We start from the raw sequence: 18,148 nt of genomic DNA, 5'->3' as shown, positions 1-18,148 counted from the left end.
TTTAAAAATGAATATATTGCAATGTTTCTTTGGTATTAATATAGATTAATAACTTCCGTTACCCCCCCCCCATCTGACCACCTCTCCAAAATATCCGATTTTACCTTTGTAGGCAATTATGTGTGAATACCTTAAAAAACTTTAATGAAAGATAAACAAGTACTATTTTAGAATTTAATGTAAAATGATTCTCCATTTTGAGCCATTCTAGCGTTTTAGGGCAGCTAACCATTTTTTTTTTTTTTTTTTTTTTTTCTATCGGAGATTAATCCTGTGCACCTTTTTTTTTCTTTTTTTTTTTTTTTCTAAAGATGATTATGTGTGGTTTTAAGAGGGTCTTTGTGTAATTATGAGAGGGTGAGGAAGTTGCCACTCTGACTTTGGGTTAATTATAGAGCTAAGGAAAATTGTGTGAACACCCTGAAGACTTGATAGAAACAAAACAAAAACAATTTTAGAATTTAGAGTGGGGGTTAGTTTCACATAAATTTAATGTAAAATAATTCATTTAGAAACCATTCTAGCATTTTAGGACAGTTGACTAAATTTTTTATGGGTGATAAATGGTGCACTTTTCTTTAAGGATTTTTTTTTTTTTTTTTTTTTTTTTTATTATGTAGCTTACCAAGGAACTTTGTTTGGTAAGAAGCTTGCCACTTAGACTTAGCGTTATTGTTAGGGCTAAAGGTTTTAAGAGGAGGAGGCTTGCCACTCGTAAGTAGGGTTAGAGGTAGAATTAAGGGAGTTTTTTTAAGACATTTGATCTCCATATTTACGATTAGTGGGGCATAATTATTGGCCTTTGAAAATGTTGTACCTTAGATTTTGAACATCAAATTACTTTTAAATATGAATTTTCTTTTTGCTTGTTTGTCGTGATTCTTAAGGGGGTGTGAAACTTAACAAGAATTACGACAAATAGACAAAAATAAATTTCATTTAAAACAAGTGACGTCATTAACAGAAAACGTGACGTTTGGAAAACTTAAGTATTTTTGCCCACTTATTTAAATATCAAAAAACATTTTTTGCTAAAGCTAACAACTCATTCACTTTTTTTTTTTTTTTTTTCCCCTGGTAGGTAAGTATGAAGGATCGAACCCGAACCATTGAGGCGAAGTTGTAAATTAAAGTGTGAAAAAACATGTGCCATGCCACCACGAAATAGTAACGGAAACATGTTTGAATTTATTTAAGAATTGGCAGGTGCCCATGCTTAATGAGGTCAACTTTGACTGTGGGGCAGTATTAAAAGTTAATTTTAAACATCACGTTATTCCGCAGTTTTATTGCGGGATAGTCGACAGTGACGTTTACATCCGGTTCGAATCCAGTTTCACTGTTTTTATACTAAAAAGTGAAAGCAACATGCAGTGATCCAAATGTCGAATATTTAGGTTTTGAAAGTCGGGCAAATTAAATAGACAGGTGACCCCCGTTGTTAACTCGTACATATTATGATCTAGACGCGATATAAAGTTTTAAGAATGAGGGAGCCAACCACTCGCTTCTCTGAAAAAAGCCTTTCTCGGACATACATGAAAATGCACACACAAACAATTTCGCTTTTATATATATAGATTACATTTCTTGTCCGAGTGACACATTTTCCTTAAGTTTTCCAGTTTTGTTTCTCTACCTGGACTTTTGGCCAAAATCAGTGTAGTATTCTGATGCTACACTTTGCCTTTTCTGTCCTGTCAGTGGAGGAGAAATCCTTCATGACTGAGACAATTTTTATGTTTGTTTCTATCCAAATTGACCCTTTTTGAGAAGCTGGATTTTCCTCGCATTAAAAACTGACCTTGTATCTAACTGTCCTCGTGGGGAAGCAGGTAAATAGGAACTTAACTAGAAACTGAGCACCTCCTACAAATATTTAAATATTGATTTTGTGGATAGATAGATAGGGGTGTATGCTGAACAAAAAAAAAAGTCAATTTTTTAAATTTGACCCCTATTATGACCCCCTAAAATTTATTGTTTAGGGCTCAAATCAAGTTAAGTTAGATCCATGTCCAAGGAGCCTATATCTAAAATTTCACGTGTTTAGACCTAAAATTGGAGTTTGGTAGAGTTCTCAAAGGTCAAATCGTGGAACTTTGACCCCTTAATCACCAAATTTCTGTCCGAAAACCAATCACATCGATTTTCCCAAATCTCAGTACCCTGTATATCAAATTTCGAATCTGTAGGCTTAAAATTGAGTTATTGCATTTGAAAATGTACACACACACACACACACACACACACACACATTCACTATATATATATATATATATATATATATATATATATATATATAATGTACATTATTATTTATTTGAAAGTATAGTGAATTTTGAACAAAACGGTGGTATTTTGAGGACTTCAGATGCTCGGTTTTTTAAAATATGACAATTTTAGCAGAACACTCTTGAAATCCGTAATTATCCAAAGCGTTTTATCGTCCGTATGTATTGTTACTCTATCTATATAAGAGCCAGGTAAGTCCAGGAATGGAGTACTGTTGCTACATCAGGGCAGGAGCTGCTAGAAAGGACTTATCCTGCCTTAATAGTTCAAAATAGACTTTACGAGGATGTCCTTTTCTCTTTCCTGCAACCTCTTTCTCACAGAAGAGATGTTGCGAGTTTATCTCTGCTTTATCGTTATCTCCATGGCAAGTGCTAGACTGAGCTCCAATCTATCCCCCCCCCTCACCAAACTTTCACAAGAAACACTAGTCTAGCTGAAAACACTATCAATAATTCCCCCCACTCTGTCTGTGCCTAAACCTAAACGTAGATTCTTGAACAAACTTCTTTCTTAGAACTGCATGCCTATGGAATTGTCTTCTGCTTTCCAGCTGACTACAATATGGTTGTCTTCAAGTCTAACGTAAACAAGTTCTTGATGGGCTGTTCCATACAAGTTAACAATTTACCAAATTTCCATTACTAACGATTACTTTATTGTTCAATTGTCTACTGTACACTCTTTAACCCTTATCCTCGAGTGGCCTCTTGGCCTTAAGTGGTGTTGTCTTTGTAGTAAAAAAAAAAAAAAAAATACTCCTATATAACAAAACACGCATACCTACATCTGGCAACGGGTACTCCACTATAAATCTTATGTGACCTATCCATATACCTTTGAAAAATATGCAGAAGTGATTATTTTCTAATATTTGGAAACCTGGGCATAATCCTGGAACAAAAAATACTATGCTGGAACCTAAAAAAATGAATTGAGGAAAACTTTCAAAAACAGTCAGCTTCTTCTGCACAAGCAAACAATGACAATGATTATTTGACCTACTTTATCAACACTCCTAAACAGCAAATGAAAAATCTCAAAATTATACCCCTCTACCAAATACAATAAACTAGTTAATTAAAGAATACAAAGAAGCTATCCATAAATGCCAGGCTGTACTAAGTTTAAATAAATCCTAACCTCAGAATTTTTAAATCTATTTAAAAATTATAGTTATAGCCTGACGTGCCATTAATCAAAATGGTGCAACTACATATCCAAAATAAACACAAAAATCAATACGATAGCAAAATAGAAGGAAAAAGTAACAATCCACTTATAAAAAGCAATAAGATATTTGCTAAAAGGGGAAATAAAACCAACATAACTGATAATTTTGTTCATATCTCCTCTTCTGAAAGCAAGATTCCAAAAATTTTAAAACACCGAAAATTACAACCAAAACTTTACATTATCAGAATTAGAATCCCTCCTCAATACAGCAGTAGGACCTGACAAAATCCCATGCAATTTTCTGGAAAAAAAAAAAAAAAAATCACAAGTATAGCCGAAATATTTACTCATGATTTACAATGAAATATGGCAGACTGGAAATATACCCAAAATCTAGAAACAAGCTTCAATAGTTCCAATTGACAAACACAACTAAAATGTTACCGAGTCATACTACGGCTATCGTAATAGATGGCCTATCAGCTGAAAAATGATGTCTTCTATGAGGTCCTAGCAAGCAAGATATGTGGAACACTTAGGCTGTTGATAATGAGCAGAAATTTTTACAAAAAACTTCAAAATTGGATTAAAAAAAAAAGAAAGAACACAATGATTTATACTGAAACTCCTTCAATATTGAAAAAACAAACAAAAAAAAAAAAATTGAAAGGGGGGAAAGTCATTTATGCGTTAAAAGCAATTGAAAACTTGTTGCATTATGGATTTTAAAGATTACAATACATTCTTTATTTACTTTTAAATTACATTTAAAAAGAAAAGGAACACTATTTGATTTGTACTGAAACTGAAGTTTATTCAATATAAATAAAATTATGCATGTGAGATTAAGTATGTTTGAAGCAGAAGACAAATGTTGCAAAGCATAAAATAGGAATTAAGGCAATAAACAAATATTAAAATTTAACGATTTTTTTTTTTTTTTTTTTTTTTTCAAATTAAAACGAACAAATACTTAAATCAATAACAATATTTTTTAAAATCCAAACTGAAAAACGAACAATAAGTTAATAATTAAATTCAAACAAATAATTTTAATATAAACAAAGTTACTAATGTAGAAATATTTTAAACATTAAATATTAAAACATTACAAAAATCTGTTGTAGAATTTAATGAAGTTTGAATTTTCTATCTGATTTTTTTTTTTTACTAATATATTCTCTGTGACAAAAAATTGTTTATAAGGGAATTCGATGAACTCCATATAAGCATTTTTAGAATTATTTAATCAAGAAATTCAAGTTTTAAGATATCGCTTTTATTAAATTGTCAGGTGAATGTACAGAATATTTACAAAACTCCAAATATATCGGTTCTGGGGAAAAAAAAAGTACTAATAAGAAGGAAACACTTTTCTTCGTCTCCAACATCTCATAACCTCACTTTGCTGTATGGAAATTTTTTTCTTATCACATTCATCCACATGTCTTTCAGAAATGAAAAAAACAGTAAATTTTGGTCACTTTTCAGTTTCTTGCCAATTTGGATCATGCAGCCATGTTAAAAATTTAACAAAATATATACCTACTTCTGGTTAAGCCGTGGGACACCTAAGGTTCATGATGTCAGCAAACTAAATTCCGTTAATAGGCTGTTTATTACGATAGTCATGGTCATACTTGAAAAGCCCACAAAACTCCTCAAACTTTAGACCAATAGCATTATTTCGCTGCATATTGGAAAAAAATAAATACCAGACCACTTTGGTTTCTAGAATCTAAAAACCTAGTAACTAAATATCAATCTGGGTTTTTGCAATTCCAGAAGCACAACTGATCACTTGATCTGATTAGACATCTAGAAGGGAAATCTTCATAAAAAAGCATTTGGTAGTCATATTTTTTGACATTGAAAAGTCATACAACACCATATGAAAATAAGAAAATGAAATACAAGGAAGTATCCTCTCTGTAACGGTTTAATATAAAAATAAATCATATTGTTCAAAATCTAAGTACAGGTGTGCACTCTACGTGGATGACTTTCTAATAAACTGTAGATCTAAATACTTCCATCTAACAGAGCGCAAACTCTAACTTTGCTTAAACAAAATAACAATATGGATGGATGGCTCTCGTCTGGGTGAGGCCCCGTGTTTTGACAAGCTTCTGGGTTTGACCTTATACTCCTGATCTGAAATGGAACACGTACATCAAGTCTGTTGCCAAGGTCGCTGGAAAGATGGTGGGATCCTTCTACTGCTCCAGAAGATATCTCACTACTGATGCAATTCTCTATCTATATAAAAGCCAAGTACGGCCAAGGATGGAATACTGTTGCCATATCTGGGCAGGAGCTGCCAAAAACAGCCTATCATGCCTTGACAGAGTACAAAATAGACTTCGTGGTTTAGTGGGGGATGCCCTTTTCTCTACCCTGCAACCCCTCTCCCACAGAAGAGACGTTGCGAGCCTATCCTTGTTTTATCGTTATTTTCATGGCAGGTGCTCGTCTGAACTCCAATCCCTGGTCCCCCCTCGCCAATCTTTCACGAAAAACACCCGTCTAGCTGAATCCACTGTGAAAAATTTCCCCCACTCTTTATCTGTGCCTAAATCAAAACGCGGATTTCATGAACAAAGCTTCTTTCTTAGAACTGCACGCCTGTGGAACTCTGTTTCATCTGCCTGCTTCCCTCTGGACTACAACTTGGATGTCTTCAAGTCTAATGTTAACAAATTCCTAATGAACCGCCCCCCCCCTAATTAAACACTTCATCAAATCTCCTCACTAACGTAATGTACTTGCAATAACCCTTATCCCTGAGTGGCTTCCGGGCCTTGATAAGTGGTGATCACTGTGTAAAAAAAAAAAAAAAAAAAAAAAAAAAAAAAAAAAAATGGTCAAAAGAATGTTTCAAATTCTCAGAAACCAAAACAAAATATGTACACTTCTGTAACCTCCAAAAAATGACCCAAGCTTGACATGGAATAAAAAATCAAATAAAAAGTAATTGATGAATATAAATTTGATTTAAAAACTATCCTTCATCCCTCGTATCATGTACATAAAGAAAACAAGGCCGATAGCCATTAGTCGCATGCTCTCATGTAATGAATGAATGCGTGAATGTAGGATTGACATGAAATTCTTAAAAATAAACTAAAATGACTTGAATAAATAAAAAGTAAATGACTTTAATGAACTTAAGGATTTAAGAATGAATTGAATGCTTAAAAAAATAACTGGAATCCTTCAAAAACAACTTGAATGATCTGGAGAATGGCTTGAAGACTGACTGGCTGTAAAGTGAGTGATCATTTTACATTAAATTAATACAGAAGTGATCCCCCACTTTATATCACAATAAGTACAAATGTAGCAAGAACAGATACTACACTTTGATCTTTATATTTAATTTATTTCGTTTAAAGAAAACAATTACAATTAAAAAAAAATTCCAATATAAAATTAAAAAATTTTTAAAAAAAGTAAAATCTCCAAAAGACGACAAAACAAATTTAGGCACAAGGCCCTATAAGATCTGGGGAAGGGAGTGTTGCAGGGTCTTTGTAACTAAAGTAAAAATTGGAGTCTTTGGCGACTTTACTCTTGACTGGCAACATTTACCACAATACCTCATTCACTCTGGACTCTAAACTAACTACTTTGATCTTAAAAAGCTAAGAACATCATCTATTAACAGACCTTTTGATCTTAATCAAAAAGGCCAAGCACAAGTGTTACAGACAGACTGACGGAGTGACTTATAGAGTCGATTGCACGCGACTAAAAATGTAACAAAAACATGAACCCTTTAAAAATAGGTCACACTGACTAAATATCTCAACAAAATAGAACCATCCAAAATGATAGACTTTCTAAAAGAGATTAACTTTTCATCAAAATAGAAATCAACCTCCCAAATTTGATGCACACAAGACATAATATAAAACTAGAACAATCAAAGAATTGAATAAACCACAAGTTGCAGTAATATATGACAACAACTCCCTCAATAAACAAAGTAGCTTTCCATAAAATCTGCATAACTTTAACGAACATAGAATGGCTGATAAGCATGAACAAACCTAAATGGTTATATCAGCTAAAGGTAATTGTTAGAAAAGTTTTGAAATCTGTCCTATGTTGATGCATCAAGTCAAAATTTGTCTAAAAGGTTTATTAGTTAGAATTCAACAAGTTCCAAGCTTATGTTCTAAATGGGGCAATTTTTTTTTTTTAATCATTAATCTTCTCTTCTTCTGTATAAATAAAATGAACTCCTTTTTTTTCCTCTCCAACTTTGATCTTAATAGGATTAAAAATCATAACATTACATGCAACTGTAATGCGTACAGACTGTAGCACATTATCTGAGGTTTGCTATAGGCCTATTACCTCTACAGTTCCTCGACAATGGTACATTCCTATATTTTTTTCCAGTAAGTCCACAGCCAAAATCGCTTAGATTAAATGGAAGTTGCAACATCTTTTCTCTCTATTATATTCCTCCTTTCCCCTCTCCCCATTTATACCGCATTGGATGCGTTCACAAGGAACACACCGGTTTGGAATCGTATAAGGTTACTTATGTCGTTTTTTTTTTTTTTTTTTTTTCCTCTGATTTATGCTTTGTTTTTTTTTTTTTTGTTTTTTTTTTCCATAATAAAATAGAAATAAAAAAAAAAATTTTATTTTTAGTGTAAGACGCAATCTGCGAGACTACCCGGATTTTACTTCCAGTTTTAACGACTCTAACCGTGAAGTCTATGACCTTTATTTATTAGTACTTTCAACTCAACATTTATTTTTACACAAAGATTACAACGCAACGATATCGTGAATTCACTTGCATTACACTTAAATTAAAATTAAAACAAATTCATTTAGAATTCGAGTGTGGTGTGACTACTGAAACTAAACCAAAACAAACTTCACTGCGGAATTGATATTTGAACTAATTCACTCTTTAGTTAATTCGTCACTTTTGCTGCTTTCACCTCAATGATTCGAGTTCGAACCCCCCTTCAAACCTTTTGGGGATTTTTCAGATACACGGGCACTGCCGGCCCGTTCGTATTGCATCACGTTCATTTTATTTATTTTATTTTTTTTTTTTATAATATTTAAACAGGGTTATGACTTCGCTTTGTTTTCATTTACCACCTCCCAACCACACACGCCTCTAAAAACCAGGGCAACGCTGGGTACCCCCCACTAGTCAAGAAATAATGCAAACCTAAGTAATTCATCTGATAGTTTGACATTAGTCTTGATTGGAATCGGCCTCTTTTTTTCTCCAAACATTTGGATTCTCATTTTGACTTGAATATTAATGTCCATTGTACTAGTTTCTTAGACGTTTTGGTTCTTATTCGAAATTTTTTTTTTTTCTAATACAGAAAAATTTTTATATGTACCATCATAGAATTATCATATTCCATAAATCATGTAATAGTAAAAATATTTTTATCTAAATTTTAGATTTTATGACTAGTTGTGACAGTTGGTAGCCGCCCTTTTTTTTTTTTTTTTTTTTTTTTTTTTTTTTTTTTATACATTTGTCACTATATTTCTTTCACAATACAATCTCTACCATAAAGATGCATATAAATATGCATTTTAATTTACACTGCAAGAAATTGAAATACAAACAAGTTTCTTTTTTTATATATTAAATCCAAAATCTTCTGGAGATTGTGTTAAAAAAAAAATTGTCTGATAACCAGAAAGATTATTATAGCACTTCATCCGTTTATGTTTGGACAATTAAAATTATTCAAAACTTGTTACATTACCACTTAATGATTTTTAATATTTAAATTTAAAATCTTACAGCATAAAACGGTTTAAAAAATATTAATACATACATAATCATGTACACTAGAATATCTTTTTCTTTAAGTGAATATTTATAGACTGTTAATAATTATAGAATACAGCTCTCATGTATTAAATGTTTTTGAAGCCAGATTCAAGTCTCATTTGTCAATAATTAATTTTTTTTTTTTTTTTTTTAGGGAGTAGTAAATACCGGTCATGAATGCTCTTTAGGCATTCAATGGCTACACCCAAGATTAAGCTCTCCTTTGGTGAGGAGGCAGGAAAATGCCTGCTCTCAATAAAGCTATATTTAAATACTACTATAATACTTAGTTTTGTTCGTGAATAGATACCCACTGTATGATACCATGCACCAGTTTAAAAAAAAAAAAAAAAAAAAAAAAAAAAAATTTGTACATCTAAATTTATAATTCATGACTTATAGTAAAGAGATAAATTCGATTCAACTGCATAATCAGAGCACACAATTTTACATAAAAGTATGAAGTTTCATGAGAATAGCTTGAAAAATAAATAAATGGTGGCGAAATTACTGAATTTCTTGAAATGTTGAGGTTCATAATTTAGCCCACTTTTTCTAAAGAAAAATGTCCATGGAAAAGCATAAATTTTGGCACTTAAAATTCTCATAACTTTTGAATTACTGATGGTATTTGCATAATTCAAACGGTTTCAAGCATCTTTTACATAGCTCTTTTCATGCAAGTTGATAAAATAACAATTATCTAAAAAAAAAAAAAAAAAAAAAACTTATAATGCTACTTTGTCATAAATTTGATTTTCTTTTTTTTTTTTTTTTTCTTTAAAAAATAAGTTTTCCTTTTCTTACTACATACATGCATCATAAAGATTTTTCTGAATTTTTGTTTGCATCTTGTGTTTTGTGGCGGAAAAAAAATTATTTAATTTTTTTTTATTTATTTTTTAGGTAACTGGGGAAAAGTTGATTCAAAGGTCTGACGATAATGTTGGTGCTTTGCAGAAACGTTTGGAAAGCTATCATGCTCAGACAAAACCATTGGTTGATTATTATACGAAAAAAGGAATCCATAGTCCCATAGATGCTTCACAGCCGCCCAAAATTGTTTTTGCATGTATTCGAGCGGCTTTTGCTAAAGCAGTATCTAATGACAAAACCATGTTCAGTGTTAATTAACAAAACTTAAATGTTTTTTAATTTGTTAAATTTTATACAATCATATTCTCGCCTCCATATAGAAAATGCAAGGAAATTACAAGAATTTCCTAAGAGAAATAAATTTGCTCTTTAAGTATTCAGTTTCATTTTCATTCAAATCGATGAAGCCATTTGTGAACAGATTTTCCAGTTGCAAAACCATAAATTATAAAATCATTAAATGCTAATTAAACTTCAATCTCTTCTCATCAGAAGTTAATGCCTCATAAATTTTAGCTTAATTTCTAATGGTGTTATTTCAACTGCTGTGTAAAAATAATTGCTTTTTATAATACTCCGTTGTATAAAAAAGTTATATATGGTGCTTATTCAGAATTACACTTAGAAAATAAAGACAAATCTTTATGACGTACATATCCGTCACAGAATGAATGTCATATTCCCAAAATCACATAAATTGATCAAATAACTTTAAGAAACTAAAATTTTATGATCAGTGAGATTGTAGAGCCTGCAATGTCTATAAATAAAATTTAAGAGTGGACTACTTTAATTTATGAATCAAAAATTATTAATCGCTAAAAACAAAATTTTTTAATTTAAACCTACTTGATCAATTTATTCTTTTAATACATCTTTGTCGAATTCATAAAGATTTTTTTGTTTTGTTAGTATAATCTAAATAAGCACCAAAAATTCCTGACACTGAATTTAGAATTTGAAACTTTTTTTTTTTTTCTGAATGAGAAAAACTGAAAATTACTCAAAGAGAAAAGGATGGAGGGGGTGCTAATATTAAGCCAGATATGTACATTTATTTTCTAATGTTACATTCGATCTTTAATAATTGGGAAAATTTAGTTTTTTATGGTTTTTACAATTTTGTTGAAATCTTTTGTATAAAGTTTTACATTTCTTTTAAAAGTGAGAATTTTTGCAGTTTTAGGGCAATGCTTTTGAATGTGAGTTTCAATTAGCAAACCAACTGCAATATGAATGTTAAATAAAAAATTTAAAAACAAGTTGTTTGTTAAATTTTATAATTCTCTTCGAGCACAAAGTTCAAATATTTTCATTTGAATTTTATGTTGTTGACATAAATTCATTTAACTTAAATGTAATTTCTGGATCAATATTATGGCTATAGTAAACAAATTTTTTTTTAAATCTGTATGTTGTGCACATCAGTCAAAATGAAAATGTTCCCAAAATCACTTAAATTGATTTTCATGAAGAAAATCATAAGAATTTGTAGGTATTACATTATAGCTTGCAAGTTTGAATTGATTTATCACCCTTTCATTTTTTCCAAATAGCATACAAAGACAGCTACTCTCATAAAATTTTATTTTTGAAAACCTAAAATTACTTGATTACATCAAATTCTTAAATATTTTCATTTTGTCGCAACTACATACCCCATAGATTTTTTTTTTCTTAGTGCACAGAAATTCTGGATAAGAATTCAAAGATTTTCACTTTTTTAAAAAGCTGTAAAATTAAATTTCTCTCTCTCTTTCTCTCTCTCTCTCTAAAAGGAGGGGACTGGACTGAAGGACTAAATTAAAGATTGTCTCTTACAATATGATTTCATTATTTGTATTGAACGTTGTAACACAATATTACTTTGAGTATTTATTAATACTTATTTGGACAAGTTCTATATTTCAAATACAATGGACACTATTTTCATAGAAATGTTATACTCGTATGCAATTCTGAATTTGAAATGTTTGAACAATTATTTTCATCTTAAGTGTTATTGGCACATTTCGGTTGTTGAAACCTACGACCTTGAGGCCAGTGTAAAAGTCTTTTTTTTTTTTTTTTTTTTTTTTTAACTAAGGAAGAGGGGTTAGCTCTGTTTTGTAAAAAGTCAGAGGGTATGTCTAAATTAAAAGTTTTTAAAAATATTGGCTTTATCAAAACATTTGATAAAATATTTCTCACTCTATGGAATTTCCAGGGTCCTAATAAAAAATATACTTTTAGGATTTTGTTTATTGTAGCAAGTAATGTGCATCACATCCAAACTTGTTTAAAGGTTAAAATTAATGTTACATATACATCTACCAGTGTTCAGATATGCATTGCTTGAAATTGAATTGTAATTATTTCATTAACAGAATATATTACTAATGTCATATTTATATATATTGTCCATTAAAAAGTTAAAACAAAAGATTTAACAGTTTTCACATATGCACTAAGATATAATAATAATTGCAATTCTTACATATTTTGAAAGAAAGGACTAAAAGATTAAACTAGAAAAGATTAGGGTTACTGGCGAGACCTCTATAAAATAAAATGCATCTACTGCTCTTACTTTACAGCGGGATGTGAGAAAAGAAGTCATGAATTAAACAAAACAAATTAATAAGAAAATTATGTATGAGACTGGAATATTCAAATACAACCTGGCAAGGCCGGGTATGTTAACTAGTGTGTAAATAAATTTAATATAATACGTCAGGATGGGCCACACCTACCAAAGCAGAACTCGAAAACCAGCAAGAGAGCCACTGCAAATGTCCTCACTATTAGCAGCTCCATAGACAGAAGTAAGTGCTGATTTTGGACACCTTCAGAATAGAAAATATCTTTCCGTTGTCACAGATGAATACTCACACGATGTTGTTGATACCTTAGACTCCATCTCAATAACATCAGTCCTATCTCGTCTGGGCACGATATTCACCGAATTTAATGATCTGAGTATCCCTCAAAACTATTCAACAACTGCGATTTCAAAGCTTACACCTCCGTTACTAGATTCAAATACAGGAAGATAACACTACTATGACCCCCAGGTCAATGCCGAAACAACGCTTTATGCACACTGTAAAAAAAAAAAGTCCATCAAAGCTACCCTAATCGAAAGTTGAAGCTGGGAGCAGGAATTTGAATAATTCCTACTAAACTACCAAACAATGCCACACTACTACTGGCGTATTCCCAGCCTCAATCCTTTTTGGTGGGATTATAAAAATAAAGTCTGCCACATTTAGTCACACCTATAGCTAGAGATCTTAGCGTTAGGGAGCATGACACCCAATCCAAGAAAACGGTAAAGCAATATCAGTAGATAAAAAGGCATAGATTACAACCACACACAAGGGCAATCAGCATCTGTGTGAGAGAGGCTTGGGAATGCCCAACTTGAGGTGTCATCAAGATGCCGAGGCTGGCCTTCCTTAGCCAAACCTTGACAGAAGAGTCTGTGTGGAACTCCAAGGTCGAGTCAACTTTTTCCGACCACAAGGTCGAGGTGTGTCGAAAGCTGTGGAGCGACACACAGTTCCTAAGAGAGAGTAGGGCTGCACTAAGGAACCTCCCAAGGTCCAGCAACCTTTCATAGCTCACTAGAAAGGAACTCTATAAAGAATTAGTGAGGGGGCTGCCGACGACACTTGTCAAGTGTTTGAAGTTGTCAAAAGAGCAGATCTGCTCCCAGTGGAGCTGGGCGCCATGTTTGAGTTATCTCAACAACTCTTGAGTTTTCTTTGGCCTAAAACGTGTTGCCCCTCAACGGCATACTGAAAAATGCCAGACTAGTGAGGTCGTCCAGGTGTCCCCGTTGCAGGATCCCAGCCAAGGAAATGCCGGAACAAGTGTTCTTCGAATGCAGCAGACTCGGATAGTACCAGGCGTATGTCAATGAGGTGACAGCTCGCATCGATCCTGACCAGCCTCTCCCACTGGATATGTCCTACATCATCCACATCATGGGACAGGGAGAGACAAATGGTATTTCTTAGGATCCTAGCCGTGGCTAGAATGGTGATATAGACATCTAGAGTGCAAGAGATGCAGAGGTTGAACTTTTTGTTGATCAGGATCTGGTCAAGCACCAGCTGAAGGTAAAGATCAAATGTGATAGGAAAAGATTACATCTCGTGGTCTGTGACTGAAGATGGATCAAGATAGTGAGTCTGTGCGTACGTAGAGGTGCCAAGTTGGAGTTTGTGTTCTCCGTCTAAGCATGGCGTGCACAGTTCCGAATCCTGTTGAACTCCAGACCCATAAAGTGCTTAGTCTAGGGTCTTAGCTAGCCAAGTGAATGACCCCCTCCATCCCTGATAGGAAACCTCCAAGATACCCACACCTCAATTTTTTTTTTTTTTTTTTTTTTTTTGTCCCCAGCAACCCCAATAAGTGATCTTGGAGCAACTTTACATACCCCTCGCCCCCACTCGCCAACCCCAGTTTTTTTTATTCTACCTAGAATTTAGCACCATGTAGAGACCGGCCCACACCAAGCCGGAAAACAGTGAGCGTTCTTCCACCTAGAAAGGGTTGGGAGCATCTTACTAACATTTAGATGTTACTTTTTGGACTTTCCCCCCTCAACCTAAGCCAATGAAATAAAACAAACGACTTTTTACATAAATCTGTTTACAAATTTATTTTATTTTTTGTTTAAAAAACACACACACACATGCACACACTTACAATATGATTTTGGAATCTTAAGGTGATAAATAAGAACTTTAGCTAGGAATAGCAGAGACAAGTAAAGGTGCAGTGACAAGGATGACCTCCTCCCTCTCTTGTGCCTAATTTTTTGTTTTTCTTTTGTGTATACAAGAGTATACATTATGGAAAATAAAAACTCAAACTACAAGAAATGTCAGCTTCTTCAAAAAAACCCTAAGCTACCAACAAACCGACTTACATGATTATTTCTTATCCAAAAATAAAAGCAACGCACACGTGACAACACCACCAAAGCCTAAAGACAACCAGGTACAACACACTTTAAGCTTCAGACATTTAGACCAGACTAAATGACTACCCAGAAGATTTGATTACTACTCTCCTCCTCCCAAAAAATAATAATTAATTAGCAGAACCCATGGAAATTCCATGGTAGTTGAAAACATCACACAAGCAAATATATTCTTCCAAAAGAATAATCAGTGCAAATTCAGATCAGACCGTGAATTAAAAAATAAATATTTTTGTAGACAAATATGGAGAACTGCTTCAGATATATTATAACAAGAAATATAATGAAACCACTTTTTCTTGTAAATCAGTTAGTAATAATTATATCACTATATTTTCTTAATAATCTGATTATTTGAAATAAACTATTGAAAGGCTTAACTTTTTTCTAAAGATTATTATTTAATCAAAGTGACTTGTAAATCTGTTAGTAATAATTATGTCACTATTATTTAATAATCTGATTATTTGACGTCTAAGGAATAAGATTTGCTAGAAACATGTTACATGTTAACTTTTACAGTCTTTTTTATCAGTGGTAAGAACATGGAATGAATCAGTAAACAGTGTGTTGTCGCTGTCGTAGAAATATAAGTGTCCACTGAGTATTTAAGAAATTTGCAATCCACTGATTCAGAAATGGAAGATGTAGATTATAAAGCATTTGTCTGTGGAGACAGTCCGAACGTTGTTGAAAGAATGTATACAACGAATCACATTTACCTGGCATGAAACGTAACTTAGCCATCAGACGTTAGTAACTATAGTTTTGATGGTTTAGTTTATGAACAAAAGTAGTTTAGAAAATATCGGAAATTAGAGAAGTAATAAGTGAATAATGAGTGCGCATGTTAGATAGAAAAGCAGCTGAAGTTAAAAAAAATGAGGTCAAACCGTATTGTGACAAAAAGTGGAAATTGCAATAATTGTTACGTAATAAGTTGAAATATGATTAAGTCGGAGCAGGACTAATGCCTCTAGTCCTTTAGTGGTGTGGTGGTAGTGCTGGTGGTGGCAGTGGTGTGGTAATGGTGGTGGCTATGGTGGTGTGGTGGCAGTGGTGGTAGTGGTAGTATGATGGTGTGGTAGTCATGATGGTGGTAGCAGTGGCGATTGGGGATATCAATGGTGGTGGTGGCAGTGGTGGTGGTGGTGGCAGTGATGCGCTTGCGTTGGAATTTATACTAATTTGAACATGATACATAAGTAGGTAATAATGTTCTCACCTGAAATGCGTTAATTTTATGTTATGTACATTTTGTGGTGGTGATGGTGGTGGTGGTTGTGTGTCGGTTGTGGTGGCAGCGGCGGTGATGGTGGTGATCTGCACTGACCAAGCAATGGCTGGAGATAACTAACTTATCCATCTTAAAAAGTTGCATTTTGGGAATATTCCATTTTCATTCTTAGAGAATTCAGCTTTTGGGATGATTTGGAATATTCCATTTTCATTGTAAAGGATGTTCAGACACCCATGTTTTTTGGGAGGGAAAATTTTTGGAGAGGAAATGGTTTTAATGATTTTTAACTGATAAAGAGCGACTATAAAGGGAAGCAATTCATTTTTCATTAATTAATGTTTGTGATGACAATGGTTTTTTTGTGACACCAGACGGACGTTAGACAAGTAAATTAATATTTAGATAATCATCATTTTCTTTCACTTAGGTAAACAGACATCTCCTACAGAATGTCTGACCCATCAATATAAATACTCCAGTCAGCTCACATTTTGAATAAACTTTCCAAACATTAAAAAAAAAGAAAAAGTAAGCATTGTAATATTCTAAGTAATAAAAAAGAGAGATAACCTTTAGTGTTACAGGAGTTACATCTCTTGGAGACATCTCAGGGAAATTTGGCAAGCACAAATTCGTTTTCTCTCTCTTCTCAAGATACATTCTGCTATTCCACCGTGGTAGTATCGGTTACATAATATACCAAATATCACAATATCCTAACAATAACTTCCCAAAAATAAAACTTTGTTATTTGTTTTAAATGAGAGTTGTAATTTTATTTTAAGTTACAGCATTTACTGATATGACACAATTGACACTGTGACTGGTGTCAGAATCAAGCAATGACTTTGGACTAGCACAACAAGCAGACGATCATAGCCTGTGCAGTGGACGCACACAGACACTTGTTCACATCAAAGTGGTAGCGCCTGATATATCTAAATCCCTTATTGAACTACATCCTTTCATATTCACAACCTTTTCTTTTTCTGGTCTTGTACTTTGTCCAAGTCTTTCAGGCACTCTCTACATTAATTGCAATCATATAATTCTGGGAAACATTGGGTTGGGTCCAGTAATCTAATATATGAAATTATGCTGCCTGGATTTTAAAAGTTGAACCTAAATAGCATATAAGCTGACAACTTACAAACCAACTTTCATTATAATTGCATGACAATAAATTGTCATGCAATTATAAAACCTTAACATTATACTTATTCCAGTCAGAAAAAAGATTGAGATGTTATGATTCAGTTTGGGCTTTTCAGTTAAATAGTTATTATTTATAATATAATTTAATTATGTGTTTCTTTTATTGATGATCAAAAAACGGTAGTCGATTTTAAGAGTACTTTGTGTCTTTCAGCCATTTTAGCAATTTTTGTTCATTTTTTATTGTCACTTTGTTAGTCGTCAACTATAATAATATACTTTGTATATCTGTCAGGGAATACTAGCCACTTCCTCTGAACCCCTATGTTGAGTAGAATGTTGGGTCAAGTCTACTTATTGTACCTAAGAAGCAGATTTCAAGTGTACTGTATGCTCCTCCATTAGCTTATCAACAACTAGACAAATTCAGTTATCTAACTGGTTGTCATATCAAAAGTTTTTGAATGATAGAATTGAATTTTGTGGCCACAAATATTCACATCATCTATTATCAGTAAAGAAATATCGCTGTGTGAACTTATGCTTGCTGACATTCAATGCACATGCCATGTCATATGTTTATGGTTGTCATCCAAATTCAGTG

General features: G+C 32.8%; 1 protein-coding gene across 3 annotated transcripts in view; it reads left to right on the top strand.

Annotated features, from left to right (window-relative positions):
* Window positions 1-11,439, top strand: part of LOC145293813 (adenylate kinase 2, mitochondrial-like) — a 187,158-nt gene extending 175,719 nt beyond the window's left edge. For all 3 annotated transcript variants that reach the window (XM_080140426.1, XM_080140427.1, XM_080140425.1), the window contains exon 5: window positions 10,208-11,439. In XM_080140426.1, coding sequence (XP_079996552.1) covers window positions 10,208-10,435 — 228 coding nt within the window. In that variant the 3' untranslated portion in view covers window positions 10,436-11,439. The remainder of the gene's footprint in view (window positions 1-10,207) is intronic.
* The last annotated feature ends 6,709 nt before the right edge of the window (window positions 11,440-18,148 follow it).

This window comes from Euprymna scolopes, chromosome 15, assembly GCF_053919585.1.
Source record: "Euprymna scolopes isolate OS-2025 chromosome 15, ASM5391958v1, whole genome shotgun sequence".
Taxonomy (NCBI): Eukaryota; Metazoa; Mollusca; class Cephalopoda; order Sepiida; family Sepiolidae; genus Euprymna; species Euprymna scolopes.
The sequence above is the reverse complement of the archived record's forward strand: the minus strand, read 5'-3'. Positions and strand labels throughout refer to the sequence as shown.